General features: G+C 43.7%; 2 protein-coding genes across 2 annotated transcripts in view; both read left to right on the top strand.

Annotated features, from left to right (window-relative positions):
- Positions 1–4,400: 4,400 nt before the first annotated feature.
- Positions 4,401–5,954, top strand: LOC311243060 (lysophospholipid acyltransferase LPCAT4-like; the record flags this gene model as incomplete). The annotated part of the gene is made up of 1 exon (XM_084332131.1): positions 4,401–5,954. The coding sequence occupies one exon, from the start codon at positions 4,401–4,403 to the stop codon at positions 5,952–5,954; it is 1,554 nt and encodes a 517-aa protein (XP_084188257.1).
- Positions 5,955–19,321: 13,367 nt separating this feature from the next.
- Positions 19,322–27,328, top strand: part of LOC311242734 (plastin-3-like) — a 40,525-nt gene continuing 32,518 nt past the window's right edge. The window contains exons 1-2 of the mRNA XM_084331748.1: positions 19,322–19,507; positions 27,136–27,203. Of these exons, the coding sequence (XP_084187874.1) occupies positions 27,170–27,203 (34 nt within the window). The 5' untranslated portion in view covers positions 19,322–19,507; positions 27,136–27,169. The remainder of the gene's footprint in view (positions 19,508–27,135; positions 27,204–27,328) is intronic.

The raw sequence follows: 27,328 nt of genomic DNA, 5'->3' as shown, positions 1-27,328 counted from the left end.
TCAGACCATATTGAATACTGAATGTTAATTCAGGTTGACAGTTTGACATCATTTGACAGTTGACAGGGGGCTGGAAAATTGATTTAATAAAAGAAAAAATACTAATTTAATCAGATTAATCACTTTATTCAAATTGAGGATTTATTTTGAGGATATAAAAAAAAAAAAAATATTATTATTATGATGTCATAATCAAACATTCTAGAACATTTGTGATATCACAGTATGATGTCATAATCAAACATTCTAGAACATTTGTGATGTCAGTATGATGTCATAATCAAATATTCTAGAACATTTGTGGTGTCACAGTATGATGTCATAATAGAACATTCTAGAACATTTGTGGATGTCACAGTATGATGTCATAATAGCACATTCTAGAACATTTGTGATGTCACAGTAGGATGTCATAATCAAACATTCTAGAACATTTGTGTTCTATATATATTCAACAATTCTCTCACGATACACTGCCGGAAATTCAAATAAGAAGAAGAAGATCTCATTGTGCATCTTGGAACAGGACTGAAGAGGACTGAACAGATAGACTAAACAACATAGATTGAAGCCTGCATTTCTCAACCAAGTTGCCTTGCCTACCGTTTTGCTGTGGAAAGGTGAGTGTCCACAACGGCTAGCTAGCTGTTCTACTTGAATACTGAATGTTAATATTGAATCAGACAATATTGAATACTGAATGTTAATATCAGACCATATTGAATACATAAGGGATAATGTATAGCTACGAGGTCATTGTCGCAAAATAATTGACCGACACTGAGTTTAAACGTCAGTGAAGGTCAATTATTTTGCGATGATGACCGAGTATAGCTATACATTATCCCGCTTATTACATGGCTAACTTACTAACAATATACCTAATTCATTTTACAAATCGCAGTTGTTCTGTGGCTCTGTCAGCCCAAATAAAGTGATTATTATTATCGTGGGCAGCCTGGCAGGTGTGTCTGATTGGCTGCACTGAAACAGTGTGTGTCAGTGGGGCTTGATTACTCCAGCTGCGAAAAACAATAATCACTGGTGGTTATTGAAAAATTATTCACCGCTGTCGCGGGCTATTGACCAATCACAAGCAAGCATTTCGGCGAATGTGAAAACGCCATGTAATAATGAATGTTAATTCAGGTTGACAGTTTGACATCATTTGACAGTTGACAGGGGGCTGGAAAGTTGATTTAATAAAAGAAAAAAGACTCATTTAATCAGATTAATCACTTTATCCAAATTGAGGATTTAGTTTGAGGATATAAAAAAAGAAAGAAAAAAAAAGAATTTATTATTATGATGTCATAATCAAACATTCTAGAACATTTTTGATGTCACAGTATGATGTCATAATCAAACATTCTAGAACATTTGTGATGTCAGTATGATGTCATAATCAAATATTCTAGAACATTTGTGGTGTCACAGTATGATGTCATAATAGAACATTCTAAAACATTTGTGGATGTCACAGTATGATGTCATAATAGCACATTCTAGAACATTTGTGATGTCACAGTAGGATGTCATAATCAAACATTCTAGAACATTTGTGTTCTATATATATTCAACAATTCTCTCACGATACACTGCCGGAAATTCAAATAAGAAGAAGACGATCTCATTGTGCATCTTGGAACAGGACTGAAGAGGACTGAACAGATAGACTAAACAACATAGATTGAAGCCTGCATTTCTCAACCAAGTTGCCTTGCCTACCGTTTTGCTGTGGAAAGGTGAGTGTCCACAACGGCTAGCTAGCTGTTCTACTTGAATACTGAATGTTAATATTGAATCAGACAATATTGAATACTGAATGTTAATATCAGACCATATTGAATACGTAAGGGATAATGTATAGCTACGAGGTCATTGTCGCAAAATAATTGACTGACACTGAGTTTAAACGTCAGTGAAGGTCAATTATTTTGCGATGATGACCGAGTATAGCTATTGATTGATTGATTGATTGATTGAAAACTTTATTAACAGATTGCAGAATGGGTACAATACAGTACAGCTCAATACACACAATTGTTAAGGGGATGCAGACCAGAGAAAGACTTTCGTCTTGTTTACATCAGGGTCCCCCATTTTCAATTCATCAGGACATATATGACATACATGACATACAGATAGTCAGTACTGCTACATCTATACATTTATGACATACCAGATTTGCAAATACAGTACTGTTTGTGATACAGAAGGAGTCAAGAAAAGGGAGTATATACATTTGACGTAGAAACTGTACATTGGAGGAGGTTGGGTGGGGGCCCGGGGGGTTGGGTACATTGGGATATTGACAACCATACTGGGTAATTTACATTGGAGGTGGTTGGGGGGGGGGGGGGGCACACTGTATAAACAAGTAAAACTGTACATTGAGGGGGGGGGGGGAGGAGACACTGTACAAACAAACAAAATTGTACATTGGACTATTGACAAAACCATACTAGGTAAATGACTGTACATTGGAGGGGGTTGGGTTAGGATATTTACAGGGGCCAGTGTTGAATTGCAGTCTCCCGTAGGTGTCCCTTGAGAGAGGTTTTGAAAGTGGGTAGTGATCCACATTCCTTTACAGCTTTGGGTAGGGCGTTCCACATTGATGTGGCATAATTGCGAAACGTGTTTAGTCCCTTATTTGAGCCGAATCTGGGTTTAACATGATTTGTGGAGCTCCCTCTGGTGTTGTGATCGTGGTATTCACTGACCTTTGGGAAGTATTTTGACATGTACATGGGTACCTTGGTCGTGTAGTGTATCTTGTAGACCAGGCCCATTGCAAGTTGCTGTACTCTGTCGTCTACTCTAAGCCATCCTAGGTTGTCAAAGTGGGCAGGGGTGAGGTGGGTTCTAGGAGTAAGGTCAAGCAGTAGTCTGACCAGTTTGTTTTGAGATGTTTGTAATTTTGTTTTTAGCGCCTTTGAGGTGCTTTGGTACCATGAGGTGCAAGCATAGTCGTAGTACCCCTGAATGAGTGCTCCTGCCAGAGTCTTCAGGGTATTCTTGTTTACCAGAGAGGAGATCCGGTACAAGAATCGAGTTCGTTGGTTGACTTTTTTTATTACATTGGATGCCATTTTGTCACAGGAGAGATTAGCCTCTAGGATGGAACCCAGGTAGGTAATTTCATCTTTCCTTGTGACAATATAGTCACCCACTGTAACTGAGAAGCCGTCGGTCTTGCTGAGTTTGTTATTTGAACCGAAGAGAATGGACTCTGTTTTGCCCATGTGTAATGATAGTTTGTTATCAGCGAGCTATATGCAGATTCTGCCTAGTTCCGAGCTGAGGGTTTTTTCAACCTGTAACTTGTTCTTGTCAGAGACCAGCAGGGCTGAGTCGTCCGCTATACATTATCCCGCTTATTACATGGCTAACTTACTAACAATATACCTAATTCATTTTACAAATCGCAGTTCTGTGGCTCTGTCAGCCCAAATAAAGTGATTATTATTATCGCGGGCCGCCTGGCAGGTGTGTCTGATTGGCTGCACTGAAACAGTGTGTGTCAGTGGGGCTTGATTACTCCAGCTGCGAAAAACAATAATCACTGGTGGTTATTGAAAAATAATTCACCGCTGTCGCAGGCTATTGATCAATCACAAGCAAGCATTTCGGCGAATGTGAAAACGCCATGTAATAATGAATGTTAATTCAGGTTGACAGTTTGACATCATTTGACAGTTGACAGGGGGCTGGAAAGTTGATTTAATAAAAGAAAAAAGACTCATTTAATCAGATTAATCACTTTATTCAAATTGAGGATTTAGTTTGAGGATATAAAAAAAGAAAGAAAAAAAAGAATTTATTATTATGATGTCACAGTACAGTATGATGTCATAATCAAACATTCTAGAACATTTGTGATGTCACAGTATGATGTCATAATAGAACATTCTAGAACATTTGTGATGTCACAGTATGATGTCATAATTGTATGACAGTGAAGTTATTGAATCTTTTTGTAGTGTCTCTTTTCGGTGTTGCACTTTTTAGACGTCCCTGGCTGCGCACTTGCCTCACAGCCGACTGCACATAGAGATCAATATTATTAAATGTACAGCTCCGAGGACGCCTTGTTTAGGTGAAAATAAGGTTGTAGCTCATTGTCTACCTTACCACGATAGGAAAGAGGTATCCTTTGTGTTTTAAAAACATTTCGCTTAAGAATTATTGACAGCGGAAATTCGAATCTGTGAATATCTTTTTACCCACTAAACTGGCGCTAACTACGTCCAGGACTACATTTTAAAAGGAACTGTTTACGGAAGAACTTTTAATTTTCCGACGGGCGTGCGTTCGTTTCCAATTCCATTATTGGCGATCGGAGGGGTGGGAATACAGTTTGTTTGACAACAACAACTACTGTCAACGCTTGCACCATGCAGAGGCAATGTAGTCACTCAGCAACGCATGAGTATCCGAATCCCTTTGTGCACCAAGTGAAGCTGACCAGGGCGCAAAGAATCAGGGGCCTCATCCTTGGCAGCATCCTCTTCCCCGTGCGCATCGTCCTGACCGCCTTCTTCTTCCTCTGTACATGGCCCCTGGCCCGGCTGAGGTTTGCCGGCGTGTCTGAGGAAGGGCGCTCCCGGCCCGTGACCGGCTGGCGGCGCTGGCTCTACCACAACGGCGTCATGGCACTGAGCCGGGCCGCGTTCCTCTCAATGGGCTTCCGGGTGAAGATCAAAGGTTGCCGTGCGGACCTGAGGGAGGCCCCGGTTCTGGTCGTGGCGCCCCACAGCAGCTTCATGGACATGCTGGTCCTGTGCTACACCCAGCTGGCCACTGTGGTGTCTCGGGTTGAGAACAAGAGCGTGCCCTTCATAGGAGCTCTGATGGAGTTCAATCAGTCAGTGACTGTGAACAGGAAGGATCGAGAGTCGAGAAAGAAGGCGGTCTCCAAGATCACAGAGAGACTGACCTCAAATGGCCTCTGGCCTCAGATGCTCATGTTTCCAGAAGGCACCACTACGAACGGCAGGGCTCTAATCAAGTTCAAGCCAGGTGCCTTCCTGGCCGGCGTCCCCGTACAACCTGTTCTGCTGCAGTACCCTAACAAGCTGGATACAGTTCGCTGGACTTACAAGGGAACAACCTTGGTTGAGGCCTTGTGGCACACCTCTTCACAATTCTACACAAACATGACCATCGAGTACCTGCCAGTTTACACACCCTCCCAGGAGGAGAAGGACGACCCCGGTCTGTATGCTGACAACGTCCAGAAGCTCATGGCCAAGGCCCTTGGAGTTCCAGCTACTGACTATGTGATGGAGGGCCGGGTCCCTGTCTGTAAACTAGGGGGTCTCTCTGTCCCCATGGAGCCCCCCGCCAGGAAAGCACTCTCCCTACTACATAAATATGGCCTCAGCGTGTCGGAGGTGGAGGCTGCTTTGAACAGAATGATTGACGGGTGCCAGTCAGGCAGCCTGGGATGGAAGATCGGCGTGGATGAACTGACCTCAGTTCTCGGACTGACGGACAGACGGACAGCTGTCTCCATCTGTGGCCTCTATTCCAAGGACGACAGTGTGGATGTCCGCCAGATCTACCTGAGTGTTGCAGTCATCTCTGGCTTTGTCAGCTTCAAGTCACTCCTTCACACAGCGTTCACTCTGTTTGACAGGGAAGGTAGAGGCAGGCTGAGTGCAGTGGAACTGTCTGGCCTGATGGGGGCGCTGCTGGGTTTCCCTCAGCAACACACTAATCAACTCTACACGGAGGCCTCATGTGGAGGCCAGCCTACTGAGGAGGACCTGCTAAAAGTATTGACAGCCCACCCAACCTACCGGAGAGTGCTAAAGGAATATCTACAGCCCGAGGAGGCGGACTCTATTCTGTCGTCCGCTCCCCTGGCCAATGGGACGTCCGTGAACAATAATGGAGAGATGCAGAATGTCAACGGGAACCTCTCGTCCAATAAGAAGACGGACTGAGGATTTTCCGGTGGGGCGCATCACTGGATCGGATACTAGATTGCAGTGACCGGCCCAATACAAGGACTGTTTTTTTTTTTTTGAACAAATGTTTTTTATTTACCCTTTTTTACATAAAACCACACACACAATACATTAACAGTAGAAATCCACAATAAATCACAGGACTATGATCGACATAATAATAACAATAATGACAGTCCAGTACTTAAATCAAAATAAATGTAGATTAAAAGATATACCCATAATAAATACAATACAATACATATGCTCTTGCTCGCTCCCCCCCCCCCCCCCCTCAGGACCCCCTCTTGGACAATCCATCCATTATTTCGTTTAACACCAGGAATTACAAATTCATATGCTATCCTTTATCCTCTCCACCACATCTAACCAGATTGCTATGCTGGCTTCATTAACACCTAAAATTTGTGCGGTAGATACTGTATCTCTAGATAAATCACATCGAGATAGGTAAGAACCCATACCTTCCGGCACATTTTATCCGGTTGAATCCAGCGTGATGCTATCAGCTTTTTAGCAGCCGTAAGACCGAACTAAATTAGTCTCTTTACCTGTATAGAGGCTGCTAACTGAGAAACATCATTCAACAACAATACAGAAGGCAGTACAGGTATGGTCAGAAATAAAAATTCTGATAATTGCGTGGTTACTTCTTCCCAGAATATCTTAACAGGAGGGCATTCCCAATACATATGCATAAATGTACCAATATCACCGTTTAAACATAAGGAGCATCGAGAGTCTTGTTTGAGCCCCATTAGGTGCAAACGTCTAGGAGTTAAGTAAGTCCTATGAATAAAATTAAGATTAATCTGTTGATGATCCGGGTTGCGTGATGACAACTGTAAGTTTGCCCAAACTTCATCCCAATCAAAATCTACTTCCAAGTTTGGTATATCCTTCCTCCAGACTAAGTCTAGAGGAAGGACCTCATATGAGGACGTAAGTAAGTGACGATAAAAATCAGAGCTTCCTTGCTGGCGTCTATCACATGCAGTAACCGTCTAATATTATCCGTGATCAGGCGGCCTCTTATGAAGCCTGTCTGATCAGGATGAACTAAAGATGTCATATGCTTTTGAAGTCTGATGGCTAGTATCTTAGCGTACAGCTTAATATTCGGTGGGGTCTTTGTCTTTTTTAAGGAGGACAGTTATAAGTGCCATATTAACGTCCCTGGAGAAGTTCCCCTCTTTGATTGAGTATAAAATCATGTCAAGTAATAGGGGTCCAATTACATCCCAACATGAGAGGTACAGTTCTGGTGGGATACCATCCCATCCAGGGGCCTTTCCACTTTGCAATTCAGATATAGCCTCCCTAAGTTCCTCTAGTGTAATAGGTGCATCTAACTGTTTAGCGTCTTCCTCTGAAATTTTAGGTAGGTTAATTTGATCAAGAAATGTATCCAGTTTATTATGATCGAATACCACTTCTGACTTGTATAGGTTAGAGTAAAACGCACTAAAAGTCTTGTTGATTTTCTTGGGGTCTGTAACAAGTACCTGTTGGTCCTTAATAGCGGGTATATCAGCAAATTGTGCATTGGATCGTATCTTCATAGCTAGTAGGTGACTCGGTTTAGAGCCATGAAATTCAGATTGTTGTCTTAAAATGGAGTTAATCTCCTTTTTTAACACTTTAATTTGAGACTCCAATTGACACGAGTAGTTGCGTTGTAAATAGGAGAACAACGACGAGTGTAGCGTTTCCAGTTCCACCAATTTGGATTGCCGTTTCTTGCGGAGGTTGGAGGCAAAGACAGTAGTGTTTTCCTTAATAAAACCCTTTACCGATCTCCATAACATTCTGGGGTCTTGTACCGAACCCGCATTAATCTGCAGGAAATCATTTAGTTTTATGTTGAATTGTAAATTGAATTCAGTGTTTTTCAACAGTGTTGAGTTAAAACGCCATCTTGGGGCTCGGGAAGTTATTCTACTAAATGAGCCCTTTAGGAGTAAATAGCTGTGATCTGATAGTGCACTGGTTACCAATTCCACGTCAAAGCTATCAAATAGTCTAGGGGAAGCAAAAACATAATCTATTCTAGAAAATGTCTTGTGTCTTGCTGAGAAGAAAGAGTACTCTCGGGGCCGTTGGGTTGAGTAATCGCCACAGATCATTTACACCTGTATCCTTGGCCCAAGCCTGTAATGCATTAGATGCCTGTTTCTGATCATTGGAAGTGGTGAGATTAGATTTATCAATCAAGGGATCCCAGATGGCATTAAAATCTGCGCCAGTTATAAATTAATACTCGGGGAGATCCAACATTGTTCTAGTTAGAGTAGCGTAGAAGTTAGCGTCGTAAAGATAAGCATAAGCGGCATAAGCCGCTACCAAAGCGATTTTCCTGTTACTGTAGTCTATCTTAGCAATGGTTACTCGTCCGTCTGCATCAGACCATACGTCCAACAATTTAATATTCAACTTTCGTTTTACAACTATAGCTACACCACGAGATCTAGTTCCAAAAGATGAGTAGCTTATGTTTTGATATATTTTATCCGCCAGCTTTACATTGTCAGCCAATAAAAGGTGCGTTTCGCTTAAAAGAGCCACATCAACCTGTTTGCTTTTCATCAATGTAAGCACGCTTTTGCGTTTATGTTGCATGTTTAGACCCCCAGTATTCCAAATCAATATATTCAAACTAGCCATAATCTAAACATGTTGCAGTATTTCTGTGTGTAATTCCTCTGGAGTAGCGATTCATAATAGATATATATCCAACTATTGAGGTCCTGTTGAGAGCCGCGCTTGAGCATGATAACAAACATATAGAAGACACATACATATAATCCCCTATCCCCATTTCCCTCCCTCCCTTTAAAGTACACGACCAGTCTGCCCAAAACGAGCAATTCATCCTTAACTTTCCTATGCAAATTGCCATAGGATCTAAAACTATCGATTCTACCATTAGTAGAATGTCAACAATGGCTTGGCCACTCTCCCGTTAAATAAAAAGGAGATATGAAAATAAAATAAAAATATGCCTCAAATATCAAAGTATATTCACTTAAACCTTATATGAACTTGTGTAAGTTAAAACACACTGAAGAATAAAAGAGATGTAACGTAAGATCGACCAGAGCTTCCTGATCGTATAATCTAACTTGCTGCGTTGTGTTCTATAGCCCTAAGTCTGTTACCAAAATCTGTTGTTGTTGCACGGCGGAGGAAAGAAATCCAGGAGAGTTTGGTTACTTCTCAAGTGGTGGTTTTATTCAAATCCACAGAATATACAAAAATGATCTGTTTCAATAATTGAATGTGCAATGATATTAATGGATCCGGTACTATGCCACCAGTCATTACTATCAGTCTAATCAAAAGTAGTTAAAGAATAATAATCTTCAATGGCGTAGGTAGGTTGTTGGTTTCTTTGTTGTCAGGGCAACAAAGGAATTCTTGGTCGTCCTCAGCTTCAGGCAGGTCCTTCCTCCGTTTTTCTGTGCATACCATGTTCTCAAGAGCTTCCTCCCCTCTGCCCTTGTGCAGCCGGTTTTTAAAGGTTAAATCCCGCCCCTGAGAGAACGACGACCTGATTCGTCAGGGGGCGGAGCTCTACGTCCTGATTGGCTAAGGCTCATAGTGGCCATTTTGGATTTAGAGTCAGCGGTCATCTTGTTTCTTAAAGAGGCAGTCCCTCTATTTTTAAGGACAAAATACTGTTTCTGGAGTTTTAGCGTTAAAGTATACAGCATTTGATTTTACTAACTAAAAGATTAGAGATTAGTTATGACAGCACTTAAACAGTGAATTTAAGTCTTTTCCTAATTTCTATAGGTATTTAGTTACTGTATTTAGCCTTATTTGTTGTTTTTAACAAGAACAAAGGAATCTATCTTTCTATATTTCAAGTAAAAGGTTATTTTACCATTCTCCAAGTATTTTAAGTCTACTTGCAACGTTTTTCTTTAATCCAAACTAGGTTTTGTTATCTAACTTATCCTGTAATGGGTCTAAAAACGGCCTATGTTGTTTTAAACTGACTGAAATTAAAAGGTCTGTATTTTACTGTTATTTTCCTGTACAGTATAAATGTCTAATTACATTAAAACTACGTTTTAAACCAAAACTAATTTCCTGTCTTTTGCCAGGCTGGGAGGGGCCATTTTACAAACATTTGGCAGCCACCAGTAGCTCTTTGAAGCCCTGGAGCAAATGGTCTCCAGATAATGTGTTATCTGCAGTTGGGGGAAGCTACCACCCTAATGTTAGGTGTCTGTGCCAGTCCTATTGTTCCCCTAACCAAAAGACCCCAAGAATTTCTATAGAAAAAGAGCGGGGGAGAAGATTTAATCATTAGCCTACTGTTTTTACTGTTTACCTAGCAAGCCCTTTCCAGATCCTGCTTAAAGTAAACAAAGCCATCTATTGAAATGTTAACTTTAGCCGGCTAGAAACCCATATTCTATTATGTTACTAAGTTCCAATGTGGGGGAAGAGGAGAAGACTGTGTTTACTGTTAAGACTGTAATGCTAAATCACTTTGTCTCAAGACCTAAATTATGTTTACCGTGGCAGGGGGCAAAGGACGTGACCGTCATCTTAAGGGCGGTGTCACTTTGTGATTGTCCACCACTCCCTTCCGGGGGAGATGCGACCTCACCTGACCCCCATAGTAACTTCTATAAGAAATGTGTCTAGAATAGTTATATATAAATTACAGAATGAATCTATCCTAGAGTGTGTGCACTGGTCTTACAGTTATCAGATTTTCCCAGTAGCGGTCGATCAGACTCATATAGCAGTTTGAACCTGAAATTATACCACAGAGGTATTGGACTAAATTAGAGAAACCTCAAAGAGTATAGAACATTTACTTAAATCTTAAAAGAACTTTGCTAAGTTTAAACACCTGGATGAAATAAAATGGAAAAGTAGTGGAGCTATTGCAAAATGATAAAAAGAAGGTTTTTAAATACGTATGATATGCAGTTCGTCCCCCAAGCCAGGGGTGGGCGATGTTCCGCTGTGAAGACTTGTTCCTCCGGAGGTGATGTAAGCTGTGTGTATAGTCACAGAATGTTGTTAAATTTCCAGAACATTCAATATGTCACAGCACGCCAATATGTCAGCAACCGGAAAGTGTACCCACACGATGACTTGCATAAAACTCATAGATCTAGCCGGCCCAGATATAGCGAACCATTAAAATAATACGATATCCAGCGTCAAATATTAAATCAAGGTTACAAAATTTATTTGACGTCGTTTGGTGTTTAAGCCATAACGCAGTAATCAGAAAAAAAGAAAGCCTATCCTCCACGTAGTGGGTCCTCCATGTATTCCTCTGCATCTTTAGGCGAGGAGAGATGAACCCTCTGTCCGTCTTTATCGACGATGGAAAGCTTTGCAGGATACCACAGTGTGGGCTTGAGACCTTTCCCATAAAGTAGAGACATCGCTGGCTTGTAACAGGCTCGTAGAATCACAACTTCACGGCAATAATCCTCGTAGAAATAAACTGGTTTCCCGTTGTATTTCAGAATACCCTTCATCTTCCGTGCCTCCCGAATAATCATATCTCTTATTCCAATTTGACGTAGGCTAGCAATAACCACCCTAGGTTTGTTGTTGCTGTTAATTCGGGATCCAATTCTGTAGCACTGATCCACTTCAGGTGACATAGAGAGGATACCCGATCCCAGAATTTGGAGTAACACTGCCGCAAACGAGGTATTGGGTTGTACACAGCTCACTGACTCATCCAAACCCACTATACGAATATTCAATCTGCGGAAATGGTATTCGAGTTCAAATATCTTAGCCGTTAGCTTCTCGTTGTTTTCATCTATCTTAGCCGTTAGCTTCCCGTTGTATTCATCTATGGCCCCATCGATCACATCGAATCTCTGCGTGTGTTCGTCCAAGGTGGCTTCCACTGCAACAGTACGTTCGATATGTTCACCAGCTGCTGTCCTTAACTCTTCGATTTTGGATTCGATAGAATCTTGGATATCAAATCAAATAAAATTTATTTATAAGGCCCGACAACACACGTTAATGTCCCCATGGGCCGTACAGGTCTTCTTTAAACAAGTCAAGAAGAAAACATAACAATAAGTCAAGAACAGAACAAGAACACCATAAGGTCCAAAAAATGTAAGATAAATGCAAATAAATGAAAGAATGCAAGCACTCCCAGACATACCCCACGCGAAGGTAAGGAAAAACTCACTAAAACCTAACAATAGGGAAAAATGCTCCACAGGCAGTGTGGAGGAGAGAAACCTTAGAAGGGCCATTCAAGGGGGGATCTCCCTTCTTAGATGTCGGTGATAGTAGTGTTGCAGACTACCAGTTGGTAAGCATGCACTCAAGTGTGTAGTGAAACACAGATGAGTGCATGCAATAGCAACTGAACATTTTGAAAGATTAAAGATAGAGCTAATAGCGATAGCAACTGAACATTTTGAAAGATTGAGGATAGAGCTGATAGCGGATCTATTTGAGGCACAGGGGCAGCGCAAAGAGGGTCACGTATAGCGTCAACCTTATCAGTTAAGGTCTTTATTAGCTTAGCAAGATATTCTATATCGGCGGAGGTGGTGGGGACGGTGGAGGAGGTGGCAGTCTCAGCTATTTTTGTCTCGATATCTCCTGCTCTGCCACGCACGGAAACCGTATCCACAATCGGATCGTCTGCAGTTGATTTAGTTCCCGGTCTCTCTTTCCTTGGTGCCATCTTGATTCTTTCAGTCAATATAGTTAGTTGAAGATCTCAGTTGATATATACGTCAAGGTTTAAACGCATTGGTGTTGTAAAAAGAGGCTTTTAAAAGCAAAATTAAAATAACGGGAGAGGAGCTATAACCATAGCGACCTACTCCATTCTCGAGCTGGACGCTGTCCTTTCCTTCCTTCAGTCTATTTTGGGTAGACTGTCGGCTTCGACGGTGAGGGTATATGCCGCGGCTATATCCTCTTGTCATGTGGGGTTTGAGGGCGTTACGTTGTTCAGCCACCCTCTTGTGAAGCGTTTCCTGCTTGGCGCTCGGCGTCTTAAGCCGGTGGAACGTTCTCTGTCTCCGTGTTGGGACCGCCAACTGGTCCTCGGCCGGTTGTCTGAGGCCCCGTTTGAGCCTCTTGAGCAGGCGTCTTTGGAACAGCTGTCTTCAAGACTGCGTTCCTGCCGGCCATCACCTCCGCTAAGCGTGTGCTCTCTCGGTGCGGCCTGAGTGCTTGTCTATTCGTGTCAATAGCGGTGCGACTCTGAGGCCTAATCCAGTCTTCGTGCCAAAAAATATCCGGAGCTCTTTTCGCTCCAGGGATATTGTGGTTCAGGCGTTTCATCCGCCTCCTCACGCTGGTGAGTTGGAGGCGAACCTTCACCTGTCGTGTCCCGTCCGGGCTTTGGGGGTTTACCTCAGTCGGACTCAGGACTTCAGGGCTACCGATCAGCTCTTTGTTTGTTACGGTGGCTCTCGCGCTGGTAAGGAACTGTCCAAACAGCGCCTGTCGCATTGGTTGTGCGAGGGCATTGCCCTTTGCTACACGTTGGCTGGACTGGCCCCCCCTGGGGGTGTCAGGGCGCACTCCACTCGTGGAGTGGCGGCCTCTGCCGCCTTGTTAGAGGGGGCCTCGGTGGAGGACATCTGTGCTGCGGCTTCCTGGTCCTCCCCGGGTCCCTTCGTTAGGTTTTACCTCATGGACATGACTGAGGGTTCTGTCTCCCAGGCGGTTCTGAGGTCTGGGACCTCCCCTGCATCCCGCCCTTCGGTGGGTTAGCAGGGGTGTGTGGGTGTGTGCCACGGGGTGATGTGTCACACGTGGTCCCGCCTGTGCTGTGCGTTTTTAGGGGTCTCTAGTTCCCTCTTTTTTCGCACTTTGGTGGAGTTGACTGCCGCACCCTCTTCACTAGGAAGGGCGGGGGGACGGGACTCCCCTCCCCCCTGGTGGTAGGGCTTGCGGGTCCTCAGGGGGTACATTTGTCGGGCCACGCGTCTGCTCTGCCCCATATCTCGTTATGGCGAAGAGAGAGACGCGAGGCCAGTACGCTATATAACGAAAGGTTATGACTATAACCTAGTTATATGAGTACTGGCTGAGCGTCTCGCTCTTAGCGCGCCCTGAGGTCCCTTGGTTGGGTTTTCTATGATGGAAACCTTTTCCCGAGGAGGGCGAGTATGACCATGTCCGGTGTCTTGTAGGGGACACTGGGGCGGGGCCTGGTCAAGTGCACATGGGTGCATTGTTTTCGTTAATGAAGTACAGTAGGTACTGGAGATAAGGATATATCTCGTTATGGCGAAGAGCGAGACGCTCAGCCAGTACTCATATAACTAGGTTATAGTCATAACCTTTTGTTTTCTGTTGTTCATACTGGACGCCCTCAACCCTCAGCTCACCCTTGCGAGCACAGGGAGAACATGCAAACTCCACACAGAAAGGCCTGGGAGATACCCCACCTGGGTACCTGGCATCATGGAAACCTGGTCCCCAAGCGGGAATCGAACCCTGGACCTTGATGCTGTGAGGCGACAGTGTTAACCACTACACCACCGTGCCGCCATACATACATACATACAGTACATAATTGTTAACAATATTATTTATGACAATAAAAAAGCAACTTGTTTTGTGGCTAACTAGCCAGAGCTGAGCGTATCCGGTGTGAACAACAGCATGGATTGTGCTGAGAAAAGACAACATCATTGGTAAGCAGGAAATAGGGCTACGGGTCCAAATGTCTCAACTTTCCAACAAGCGAGATCAGAGAAAAGTGCTTAAATGGAGTGTAACCAGTCACCCAGCTGTGCAGCTCAGGTAGAAACACGGAGCTGACAAGACCAGTCATGATTCTCCAGGACGTGGCTGATCAGTTTCCCAGCACCACAACAACTCTGCCATCGTCTGCAAAGTTTCGTATGGTTTTCTGCCATAAAAGAGGAATTCAGCGTCAGACAAGATTCAGCACATCGCTCTGGGAAGACAGGTATGAGGGGAGCAGAGGAGGGGGGGTTAGAGGGGAGGAGAGGAAGAGAGGAGAGGGATGAGAATGAGGAAGTGAAGAGAAGAGGACAGGTATGAGGAAGGGGTGGCTGAAAGGAGAGGACAGGTATGAGGAAGGAGGGAGGGAGGGAGGGAATGAAGGAAGGATGGGAATACAAGAGGAGGAGTTAAGAAATCGGAGGAATGAGTGAGTAAGAATCGAGAAAGAGGCTGGGAGGGTTCTAGCATGTAGAGACTGGTAGCAGTGAACTGACAGTTGCCAGATACGTCTAGAGTCAGTGATATTGCCACGGTAAGGTGATTATTATCAGTGGTGGAAAGTATTTTTACACAAGTACTGTACTTGAGTGCATTTTTGAGCTGCTTGTACTTTATGTGAGTATTTAAATTTGAGGGAACTTCATACATTTACTCCACTACATTTCAAGGGAAATGTTGTACTTTTTACTCCACTACATTTATCTGAACCCATCAGTTACTACTAGTTACTTTGGAGAAAAGGATTTTGCATAGGAAACATAATATATACAAAATAAAAAATGTATGAAGAGTACTTTCACGTGTGAAGACTGTCAACTTCAAGAGGACGTAATCAGAGCAGCATAACTGGACCACACACCACTTTAACACAACCTTCCTTTAATCAGAGCAGCATAACTGGACCACATACCACTTTAACATCACCTTTAATCAGAGCAGCATAACTGGACCACATACCACTTTAACACAACCTTTAATCAGAGCAGCAATAACTGGACCACACACCACTTTAACATAACCTTTAATCAGAGCAGCATAACTGGACCACATACCACTTTAACACAACCTTTAATCAGCAGCATAGCTGAACCACATACCACTTTAACATCACCTTTAATCAGAGCAGCATAACTGGACCACGTACCACTTTAACATCACCTTTAATCAGAGCAGCATAACTGGACCACACACCACTTTAACATAACCTTTAATCAGAGCAGCATAACTGGACCACATACCACTTTAACATAACCTTTAATCAGAGCAGCATAACTGGACCACGTACCACTTTAACATCACCTTTAATCAGAGCAGCATAACTGGACCACACACCACTTTAACATAACCTTTAATCAGAGCAGCATAACTGGACCACACACCACTTTAACAACCTTTAATCAGAGCAGCATAACTGGACCACACACCACTTTAACAACCTTTAATCAGAGCAGCATAACTGGACCACACACCACTTTAACATCACCTTTAATCAGAGCAGCATAGCTGGACCACACACCACTTTAACATCACCTTTAATCAGAGCAGCATAACTGGACTACATACCACTTTAACATAACCTTTAATCAGAGCAGCATAACTGGACCACACACCACTTTAACATCACCTTTAATCAGAGCAGCATAACTGGACCACACACCACTTTAACATCACCTTTAATCAGAGCAGCATAACTGGACCACACACCACTTTAACATCACCTTTAATCAGAGCAGCATAACTGGACCACACACCACTTTAACATCACCTTTAATCAGAGCAGCATAACTGGACCACACACCACTTTAACATCACCTTTAATCAGAGCAGCATAACTGGACCATGTACCACTTTAACATCACCTTTAATCAGAACAGCATAACTGGACCATGTACCACTTTAACATAACCTTTAATCAGAGCAGCATAACTGGACCACACACCACTTTAACATAACCTTTAATCAGAGCAGCATAACTGGACCACACACCACTTTAACAACCTTTAATCAGAGCAGCATAACTGGACCACACACCACTTTAACAACCTTTAATCAGAGCAGCATAACTGGACCACACACCACTTTAACATCACCTTTAATCAGAGCAGCATAGCTGGACCACACACCACTTTAACATAACATTTAATCAGAGCAGCATAACTGGACTACATACCACTTTAACATAACCTTTAATCAGAGCAGCATAACTGGACCACACACCACTTTAACATCACCTTTAATCAGAGCAGCATAACTGGACCACACACCACTTTAACATCACCTTTAATCAGAGCAGCATAACTGGACCACACACCACTTTAACATCACCTTTAATCAGAGCAGCATAACTGGACCACACACCACTTTAACATCACCTTTAATCAGAGCAGCATAACTGGACCACACACCACTTTAACATCACCTTTAATCAGAGCAGCATAACTGGACCATGTACCACTTTAACATCACCTTTAATCAGAACAGCATAACTGGACCATGTACCACTTTAACATAACCTTTAATCAGAGCAGCATAACTGGACCAAACACCACTTTAACCTCGTCATGTAGAATGTGTACTTTTACTTTAGATACTTAAGTACATTCAATAGCAAATACTTTTACTCTACTTTTACTTAAGTATAATTTGAATGGAGGACTTTTACTTTACCAGAGTACTTCCACCACTGTATATGATGTAATGATCAGTGTTCTGAACATGGTGAGAGGAACCCTCACCGTCTGCTGGGAATGTGGGAACTACAATAGATACGCCACCTCTATTGTTCGCCTGGCTTACTCGTTTCCTTTCATCTACATGTTTGTTTGTTTTTCGACTGCTGTACAGTAATCTATGACCGATAAACTGTGCTTGTTTGTCCAATTTGTTTTTATATGATATTGTACAGAATGGGACTGCCTGTCTAAATAAAGGACAAATAAAATGTAAGCCTTTTCACCAGATACTTTATACACATCCATGTTGTGTGTGTGTGTGTGTGTGTGTGTGTGTGTGTGTGTGTGTGTGTGTGTGTGTGTGTGTGTGTGTGTGTGTGTGTGTGTGTGTGTGTGTGTGTGTGTGTGTGTGTGTGTGTGTGTGTGTGTGTGTGTGTGTGTGTGTGTGTGTGTGTGTGCGTGCGTGCGTGCGTGCGTGCGTGCGTGCGTGCGTGCGTGCGTGTGTGCGCATGGGGGGGTGGGTCCCTTCTCTCCTATGGGGGTAAAGCCGACTGGTAGGGGGGGGGGGGGGGGGGGGGGGGGGAGAGACATTATGCCCCCCCCCCCTTCACACAGAATCACAAAATATAGACTTCATTTAGAATTAATAATATTAAGAAAAAGTTGAATGCTATAAAATAATCTTAAAAAATAAATAATAAAAGAGTGAAACATTGCCAAAAGGTCAATACTACACACACATTGCAGCAGGGGGTCAGGGCTGCAGAGAAGGTACTGGGTCCCAAACGATACATTCTGTTGATGAACTTTACGTGTCGCAGGTGGAGACATCTTCATAGACTCACACCCTGGGTGCTATACTGTACCTCTCTGATCCACAACCATCTATGAAACATTACAGAACAATGACCCCGGGATACCCAGACAACTTGTTGCGTGGTAATATGTTCTGAAGTTGTTATATTTCTCCAGTACACTATATACACACACACACACACGCACGCACGCACGCAAACACGCACGCACACACACACACACACACACACAACATACAGTACGTTATATATACATGTACATTGTACACACACAACATACAGTACGTTATATATACATGTACATTGTACACACACAACATACAGTACGTTATATATACATGTACATTGTACACACACAACATACAGTACATTATATATACATGTACATGATTGTACACACACACAACATACAGTACATTATATACTATATACACACACAACATACTGTACAGTACATTACATACTATTTATACACACACAACATACAGTACATTATATATACATGTACATGATTGTACACACACACAACATACAGTACATTATATACTAATATACACACACAACATACTGTACAGTACATTACATACTATTTATACACACACAACATACAGTACATTATATACTATATACAGTACACACACAACATACAGTCCACTACATAATATACACACAACATACAGTACATTACATGCTATACACAACATACATTACATATACACAACATACAAACAAGAATGAGAATGTATTTACGCTGCCATGAATTTGTTCAAGTTAGTTAATACACCATATGCACAATAAAAACATACAGTACATTAAGCATATAATCATATATTATTATTATTTATCAACAAAAGAGAGGGACAGGAGAAATGAGGGAGGGAGAGGAGGAAGGGACACAGGGAGTGGAGTAGCCTGGAGGAATGAGAGGAGAGCGTGAGGGGTAGTGAGGTAACGGTGAGAGAAAGAGAGAGAGAGAGAGGGGGGGGGAGAGAGAGAGAGAGAGAGGGAGAGAGAGAGATAGAGAGGGAGGAGAGAGAGAGAGAGAGAGAGAGAGAGAGAGAGAGAGAGAGAGAGAGAGAGAGAGAGAGAGAGAGAGAGAGAGAGAGAGGAGAGAGAGAGAGAGAGAGAGAGAGGCGAAGCAAAGAGTCCTTACCGGGAAACGGGCGTGGGAGCTTGAGAGACAACGGGACCGAGAGAAGTGAGTGAGGGAGAGAGAGAGAGAGAGAGCGAGAGAGAGGGGACGATACATCTACCGACAGAGGGACTATTTCTTCGATCTCTTTTTCAGATTTTTTTGATCGGCGCTGGAGCTCAGGTGAGAAAACGGGAGCATTTTTTGCGCAGTTTATTCACCATTTGTCTTATTATTTGGCCCGTTATTAATATTATCCCAAATGCCATGTTCTGCAGCAGACAGACGGTGTGATGATGTACAGTAGGCTGATATCTCTGACCCACCTTGCCTGGAGGAGCCCCACCTTAAACCATTCTATACCAGTGGGCTCGGCTGCTGGTTTCACTGGGGATTTCCTTTTCTCTCTCTCTCTCTCTCTCTCTCTCTTTTCCTTACGTCACAGAATCCAATGCTTCCCCCCCCCTCCACGTGTTTTGGCTGCAGACACGGCAACATATAATAACATCTGATTTAGAATGATTTCAGACACATCTGATCTCCAGATTGTCTGAGCAGAGAGTATATAGACACACATTCCCGTCACGTTCAGACAGGATATAGGATTAGATCTGAGTCACAAAGAGTGCGATTCAAATGAATACATCTAGGTATTCTGCGCCTGGTTATGATCAATATAATAAAACATCCCAACAGCAGCCAGGCTGTCAGAGCAGCAGTCCACCTCTCCTCTTGTTGACTGGTGGTGAATGATAACTTGTGGTCGAGCATCGATGTGTCTCCAAATGCATTGAATTGACTCAACTTTATTCACCTCTATAGGCGATGATGCAGGCGTGGATTAGAAACGAGACAATGGTCTAAAACAGGGAGAAATCTTAACATGACAATACAGGACTATTAATTGATTAAATCATTTAACACCAAGATAATACAGGACTATAATTTACTACATAATTGTAACACACCAAGAAAATACAGGACTACAGTATCATGTATTAAATCATATACCATAAGACAATACAGGACTATAATTTATTAATAAGTGCACATCCATGGTTAATATACTATTATATAGACTATAGACGACTGCAGGTCTAATAGGAAATTATATGTCTATACCAGTATAGCTTAATAGACGATATGCGTTATAATATTTTATTGATAATCGCCAGATGTGGAAGGATAATTATAACGTTAAGAGAATCTGCATGAAAAATATTAGTTTTTCAACAAAAATATTGTTTGGTTTCTGTGCATGCACACTCACATACACACACTGACACACACACTCTCTCACATAATAGTACAGTACACACACACTCTCTCACATAAACACACACACACACACACACATACTCACACTCTCACACACACACACACACAACACACACACACACACACACACACACACACACACACACACACACACACACTCACACTCACACACACTCACTCTGTCACTGTCAGGATAAAAAACGCATTGTCATAGAGTGTGTTTACATGCACAGCGATATCCCGCTAATATCAGGAATGCTGTATTATACAGTATGCTGTGTCAGTCAGTCAAAACATTAGTACGGTCTAGTTACCTACTGACTGTCTGTCTGTCTGTCTGTCTGTCTGTCTGTCTGTCTGTCTGTCTGTCTGTCTGTCTGTCTGTCTGTCTGTCTGTCTGTCTGTCTGTCTGTCTGTCTGTCTTTCACATATGTTTGTAGTGAGAAGTGACTTGTGTACTCTGACCACAGAACACTCACTCACTCTGTCACTGTCAGGAAGAAAATGCATCGTCATACAGCGATATCCCGCTAATATCAGGAAACGCTCGAGAATATTCTGTTTGGAGCTTTACTCTGGAACGCAGTATAAATGAATAGAATAGAATAGAATAGAAATACTTTTATTATCCCGTGGGAAATTAGACACTGCAAATCGCTCAACATTTAAACATTTAGACAGAACAGGTCACAAATTAGAATAATAAAATGAATCAAATCAAGTTGCCTAGGATAAGAGTAGAGTAAAATAGAATAAAAATGGAATAAAATATACAGTAAATAAATACAGTAAAAATATACTGAGGTCTACAGTAGGTGTAATATTGCACAGTGCTGTTTCAAACTAAGTCCAGGAAGATGGTAACTGCCACTCTGTGCTGGTCAGTCAGTAGTGGAGAGAAGAATGTATAGTCTACACACACTCACACAGTGAACAAAGTTCTTAATCATTGTACTGGCCAGTCTGTCTTGCATGCAGTTGACACTATACTGTAGCTATCCTGTCTTATGTGAAGTGTGAAGTCTGTGTCATAATGTGATGCCGAGGCCCAAGAGCATGTAGGTTATACACGTCTGTGTTTGTCGTAATGTGTGTGACTGTGTTGCCTCTTATTCAGATCTGCCCCGGGGCTCATGGGGTTATAGGCAACATGTCATTTGACCATCTTTATTGCCTCTGTGAGTCTGCTGACTATTTTAGAAACAATCCATCAAGTGTTTTGGGTACATCAATAAGGCATAGACAGCCCTGTCGGTCTGCCCGTCAGCCTTTCTGCCTATCTGCCTGCCTCTCGGACTAGCCTGCCCTCTGACCAGCCTACAAACAGGAACACTGGGTTGCAAGGATGAGGAAAGGCGGCGGCTGGGTAGCGCAGCGGACTAAGCGCCTGCCTACCACCGCAGAGACACTGGTATCGAATCCAGCTGTCAGCGGTGCCTCCGGCTTGGTCGGTCGTCCCTACTAACACGATTGGCAGTGTTAGCGGGTGGGAAGCCGGTCGGGTGTGTATCCTGGTCGCTGTAAACAGCGACTCCTACTGGTCGGTCGGGGCGCCTGCTCAGCGAGGAAGGGATCTGGGGGAGGAGGTAGTGTGACCCTCCCACGTGTTACGCTCCCCCGGTGAGAGTCCTCGCTGTCAGGTGAAAAGAAGCGGCTGGCTGACTCCCCATGTATCGGAGGAGACATGTGTGATAGTCTTCAACCCTCCCTAGGCCGGCAAGTGGGGGGGGGGGGGGGGCACGCAACGGCCAGGAAGGGAATTGGCATAACGACTAAATTGGGGATGGGAGAAAAATACAGAAAAAGGGAGGAGAAAAAGTAGATAAAAAAAAAAGTATGAGGAAAGGCTAAGCTAGTCTATTGGACATGGCACGCAAGGTCATTGGAATGAGTCTTTTTCATCTTGTTCAAACACGGAAGCCTCACACGTGCCCTGCCCTACGTGTGTCTCCCTCAGAGTGAAGGGCCGCCTCTGTGGAGCCGTTCAGGAGTGCTTGCTTTGCTCAAAGCCACATTGACTGTGATGTGGGCATAGTAGATGTTATACCAGTCACCCCCTCCTGCTGGGGCAGGGATTTTAACCATCAACCTTCCAGTGGCTGGTGGGCGGCATACTGTGTAAAATGGTGCATTTATATAGCGCTTATATCCAAAGCGCTTTGCAATTTGTTCCTCACATTTGACCCATTCACTCACACATTCACACACCGACGGCGGAGGCGACCATGCAAGGTGCCAACCTGCTTATCGGGGGTTAAGTGTCTTGCTCAAGGAAACTTCGACACGCTGCCGCCCGGGTGGATCGGGAATCGAACCGGGAACCTCCGGAATACCAGATGTATAAACCTCCGGATTATACTCTACCTCCCGAGCCACTGTTGCCCCTATGATGAAGCAGTCTAAAACATGACAACATTTACCAGTGTATAATGACAGAAGAGAGAAGCTTCATACTAGTGTATAATGAGAGAGAGAGAGAGAGAGAGAGAGAGAGAGAGAGAGAGGGAGAGAGAGAGAGAGAGAGAGAGAGATGGAGAGAGAGAGAGAGAGATGGAGAGAGAGAGATGGAGAGAGAGAGAGAGAGAGAGAGAGAGAGAGAGAGAGAGAGAGAGAGAGAGAGAGAGAGAGAGAGAGAGAGAGAGAGAGAGAGAGAGAGAGAGAGAGAGAGAGAGAGAGAGAGCACTAGGTGTTCTGGCACAGCAGCCTTCATACTGGAGGACACGCCCAGGCCCAGGTGTTGCCCTCAGCGCTGACTCATCGGAGCGGGTCGTCATCATAACCCGTATTCCCATAAAACGGGAGTAAATCCAATAACGTATAAATTGCGCACATCTAAGTAAAAACACAAGATTCTACTGTCCATCCTCTGGCTGCCACTCTCCATAATCAGCAATGTCGTAGGCCTATATACCCAAGCAGCACTTTAACGATTCTCCAGGGAGGGAGCAGAGAGGAGAGCGGAACAAGGCCGGTGAGGGGGGAGCGCAGGAGAGGCACTCAGCCCCCGTGTTCCCTGAACCCTGGACACGGTGAAGGTCTGATAAAACAGCGACTAACGCTTTCACACTGCGGGCCTTCCCACAGGTTTTTACTGACGAGTAGTAATCAGCCACTGCCAACTCTGCAAAGATCTAGAAATAGAAACGAGGCAGAACACAGCGAGGGCTGGTGAACGACCGGGCAGTGATACCCTCCTCCCTCCCAAGAGGCAGCTTTAATAAGTGCCCAAAAACGTACACACTTGGCCACCCACATCCAACTCCTACTACCAGCAAGCAACCTGGTTGAACTTGGGAGTATTCTACGGAAAATAAGACTACAACGTGAATACATCAAGCTAGTTTGGCGGGGCTAAGAGCCACCTACTCTTCCAGTAGCGCAGAGGTGGCACAACAAAGGAATGCAACACAATAGCCACCAGCAAACCATTCCTATCCTACCACAGGCAATGGTCAAGTGACAAATGTAAAGCACTCCACACCAACATGCCACAACTCTCAACCAAGCTCTGCCTAAGCCAAAACAAGCGAGCCCTACCGTGCATAGTATTCAGCCGTAAACATCCTGGCCAACAGCTATTCACATGGCTCGACCACCAACGTCAAGTTCATCAGAAAATTGCTCCTTTGTACATTTTATAAACTCCCAACTTAGACAAAACCATCTCAAATCGGGGTCCCTTAGACAAAACCATCTCAAATCGGGGTCCCTTAGACAAAACCATCTCATAAGGGTCCCTTAGACAAAACCATCTCACATGGGGGTCCCTTAGACAAAACCATCTCACATGGGGGTCCCTTAGACAAAACCATCTCAAATGAGGGTCCCTTAGACAAAACCATCTCACATGGGGGTCCCTTAGACAAAACCATCTCAAATGAGGGTCCCTTAGACAAAACCATCTCAAATGAGGGTCCCTTAGACAAAACCATCTCACATGAGGGTCCCTTAGACAAAACATCTCACATGAGGGCCCCTTAGACAAAACCATCTCACATGGGGGTCCCTTAGACAAAACCATCTCACATGGGGGTCCCTTAGACAAAACCATCTCAAATGAGGGCCCCTTAGACAAAACCATCTCACATGAGGGCCCCTTAGACAAAACCATCTCACATGAGGGTCCCTTAGACAAAATGTGATGAAATGTTCATCCCTTGGCACGCACTCGGCTCTATGACTCAGCACTCTTAATATTGCCTAGCTGTAGCCCAGGCTGAGAGAACAAGGCTATCTAATAATGTAATAAGTATCTTATGTACGGAGCTACATCATAGGCCTATCTATCAAACAGGACTGTGTAACTTTGAAGGGCTCTAATGTATCAACGAGATAGCATGTCGTCCAGTTAGTCTCTAACAGAGTCTTGTTCCCTGCCAGACGGGGCTCTATATCTCTTCCTAATAGCTGCCAGGCTGGGAAGGCCCTGGCTAATATTGCTGTAGTAATGAATGGCTCTGTGTCTCATATACATCAAATAAACTTTTGTGCTGTCATTGGTCTCTAATGGGATTCCTTTGCTGATGGAGAGAGAGAGGGAGGGAGGGAGGGAGGGAGGGAGGGAGAGAGAGAGAGAGAGAGAGAGAGAGAGAGGAGAGAGAGAGAGAGAGAGAGAGAGAGAGAGAGAGAGAGAGAGAGAGAGAGAGAGAGAGAGGAGGGGAGGGAGGGAGGGAGGGAGGGAGGGAGGGAGGGAGGGAGAGGAGGGAGAGAGGGAGAGAGGGAGAGAGGGAGAGAGGGAGGGAGAGAGAGAGAGATAGCTCTATCTAATCCAACAGCTACCAGGCTGGAACTTCCTCAAAGCATAAGGCTACTGTCATTATTTATTTATTTATGTTCCCGTATTGTCACTATAGCCTACGAAAATATCAAAACCTACAATGCGTTACAATACATCTTAGTTTATTAACTTTGTTTCTCCCTGCCTGGAGTGCCAGGTGGGCGGGGTTTGCCTCATAATGGCATGGAGTGCCAGGTGGGCGGGGTTTGCCTCATAATGGCATGGGAAAACATGGTAAAACAGGTTTTTGGCCACATAAGGGCTGTGTCTGAAATCCCTCAATGCCTACACAATAAGAAAGAAGCTGTTCAGTAAGTTCACCCAGTAGGTCAAAAATTGCTTTTATTGTGCAGTAGGGATTAGGGAAGTTACGCCCCTTGTCATAGAAATAAAACTCATATTGCATGTCATTAGGGTCAACAGTATCAATATGCAACATCTAACTTGGTTGGGTGTTGCATCATTTCTGATGAACAGACAAAGTAAACAGTTCATCTACTTCTACCCTGAAAGGCACATTGTCCGCATTGGGGGTTTAAATGACCTATTGCATGAATGTTTTGATGTAGGTCAGTAACGTAAGGCATGAATCCACTTCCTTGAAGGAACCTTGATAAGGAACCCAGGACACAGTGGACATCTGCTATTTAACTGACTGAGATTGCCTACTCAACATCAAAAGTGAAGAATACTGAACCTCTGTTCTGAAAAGAGCATATTGGAATCACATGCTCTTCAAACTACTTCACACTCTGCATGTTAGTCACAAGCTGGTCAACTGGTCAGCTACTGTATCTCAAGCTCCGCCTTCTTTTCTTGATCCTCAATCACACTGTTGCTTCCCTCTGATAAATTAGCAACAGCTGTGATTGGAGGATCAAAAGAAGAGGGCGTGGTTCGAGGTAGGTAAATTGTGGCGCATTGTTTGCCTTTCCGTTTGCGAAGAAATGCCACCTCGCTTGCTTGGTCAAAGTTCAAATTTAGTTTAACTTTGACCTGCGACCTATACGCTTAACCAATGCAGGGGCAGCTGAGAGGACTTGGGCCAATGAGAGGTGAATGTGATTGGCTGAACGCCAAGCAGCATCATACTGCCCACTGGCGGCAGCAATGAGACTAGCCGCAGGCCAAGAATCAGTGAGTGACTGCGCCGTAAGACGGTTGTTTATTTTCCAGGCCCCAACCGGAATGTTCCATCATTCCGAGGGATAACTAGAAGCCTGAGCGGAATCAAAAATTATCAAAACATGTCCGTTAGATACGCCAACGTCACTTAAAGGAACACGCCAACATTTTGGGAAATTAGCTTATCGTCTTCTCCAGAGTCAGACAAGAAGATAGATACCAGTTTCCTCTGTGCGTTCAGTAGAAAGCTATCTGGCTGCATGTTAGCCTAGCTTAGCACAATGAATGGAAGCGGACGTGTTCCTTTAATATTCTCCATTCTATGTAAGTAGCCGTTGTTGCTTAACTGCCACTTCCTCGTTTTCAAATAAAGGACGGAATGATTCTCTCTGCCACAGGCGATGACAGATAGCGTAATTCTTTACCTTCTGTCCTTGTTTTGAAATCGAGGAGGTGACAGCCTTAGCAACAAAGAGGTAGAAAATGAAAATACAAGTGACAGGACGCAACGGTGTCAGGGGATATAATAGAGTGGGTGTGCAGACACAGACAAATAATCCCCAATAAATGCACGTTGCACAGGAAGTCATGATTATTATTTTTAACTGTAGTTCATCCTCCCTGCCTCTAGGTGTCAGTATGTCAAACAGATCGGTGCTGAGGAGATGGAGGAGCTCAGGGAGGCTTTCCAGAAAGTGGGTAAGTCAAATGTGCGTGTGTGTGTAAGGTGTGTGTATGTGTGTGCGCCACAGAGTTATTCCAGGTAACCCTGTAGTATTGATGTCAGACTAGGGCATGTGTGTGTGTGTGTGGAGAGAGAGTCG

The sequence above is a fragment of the Notolepis coatsorum genome (assembly GCF_963971535.1).
Source record: "Notolepis coatsorum genome assembly, chromosome: 16".
Lineage (NCBI taxonomy): Eukaryota > Metazoa > Chordata > Actinopteri > Aulopiformes > Paralepididae > Notolepis > Notolepis coatsorum.
This window is presented reverse-complemented; position numbering and strand designations above follow the sequence as displayed.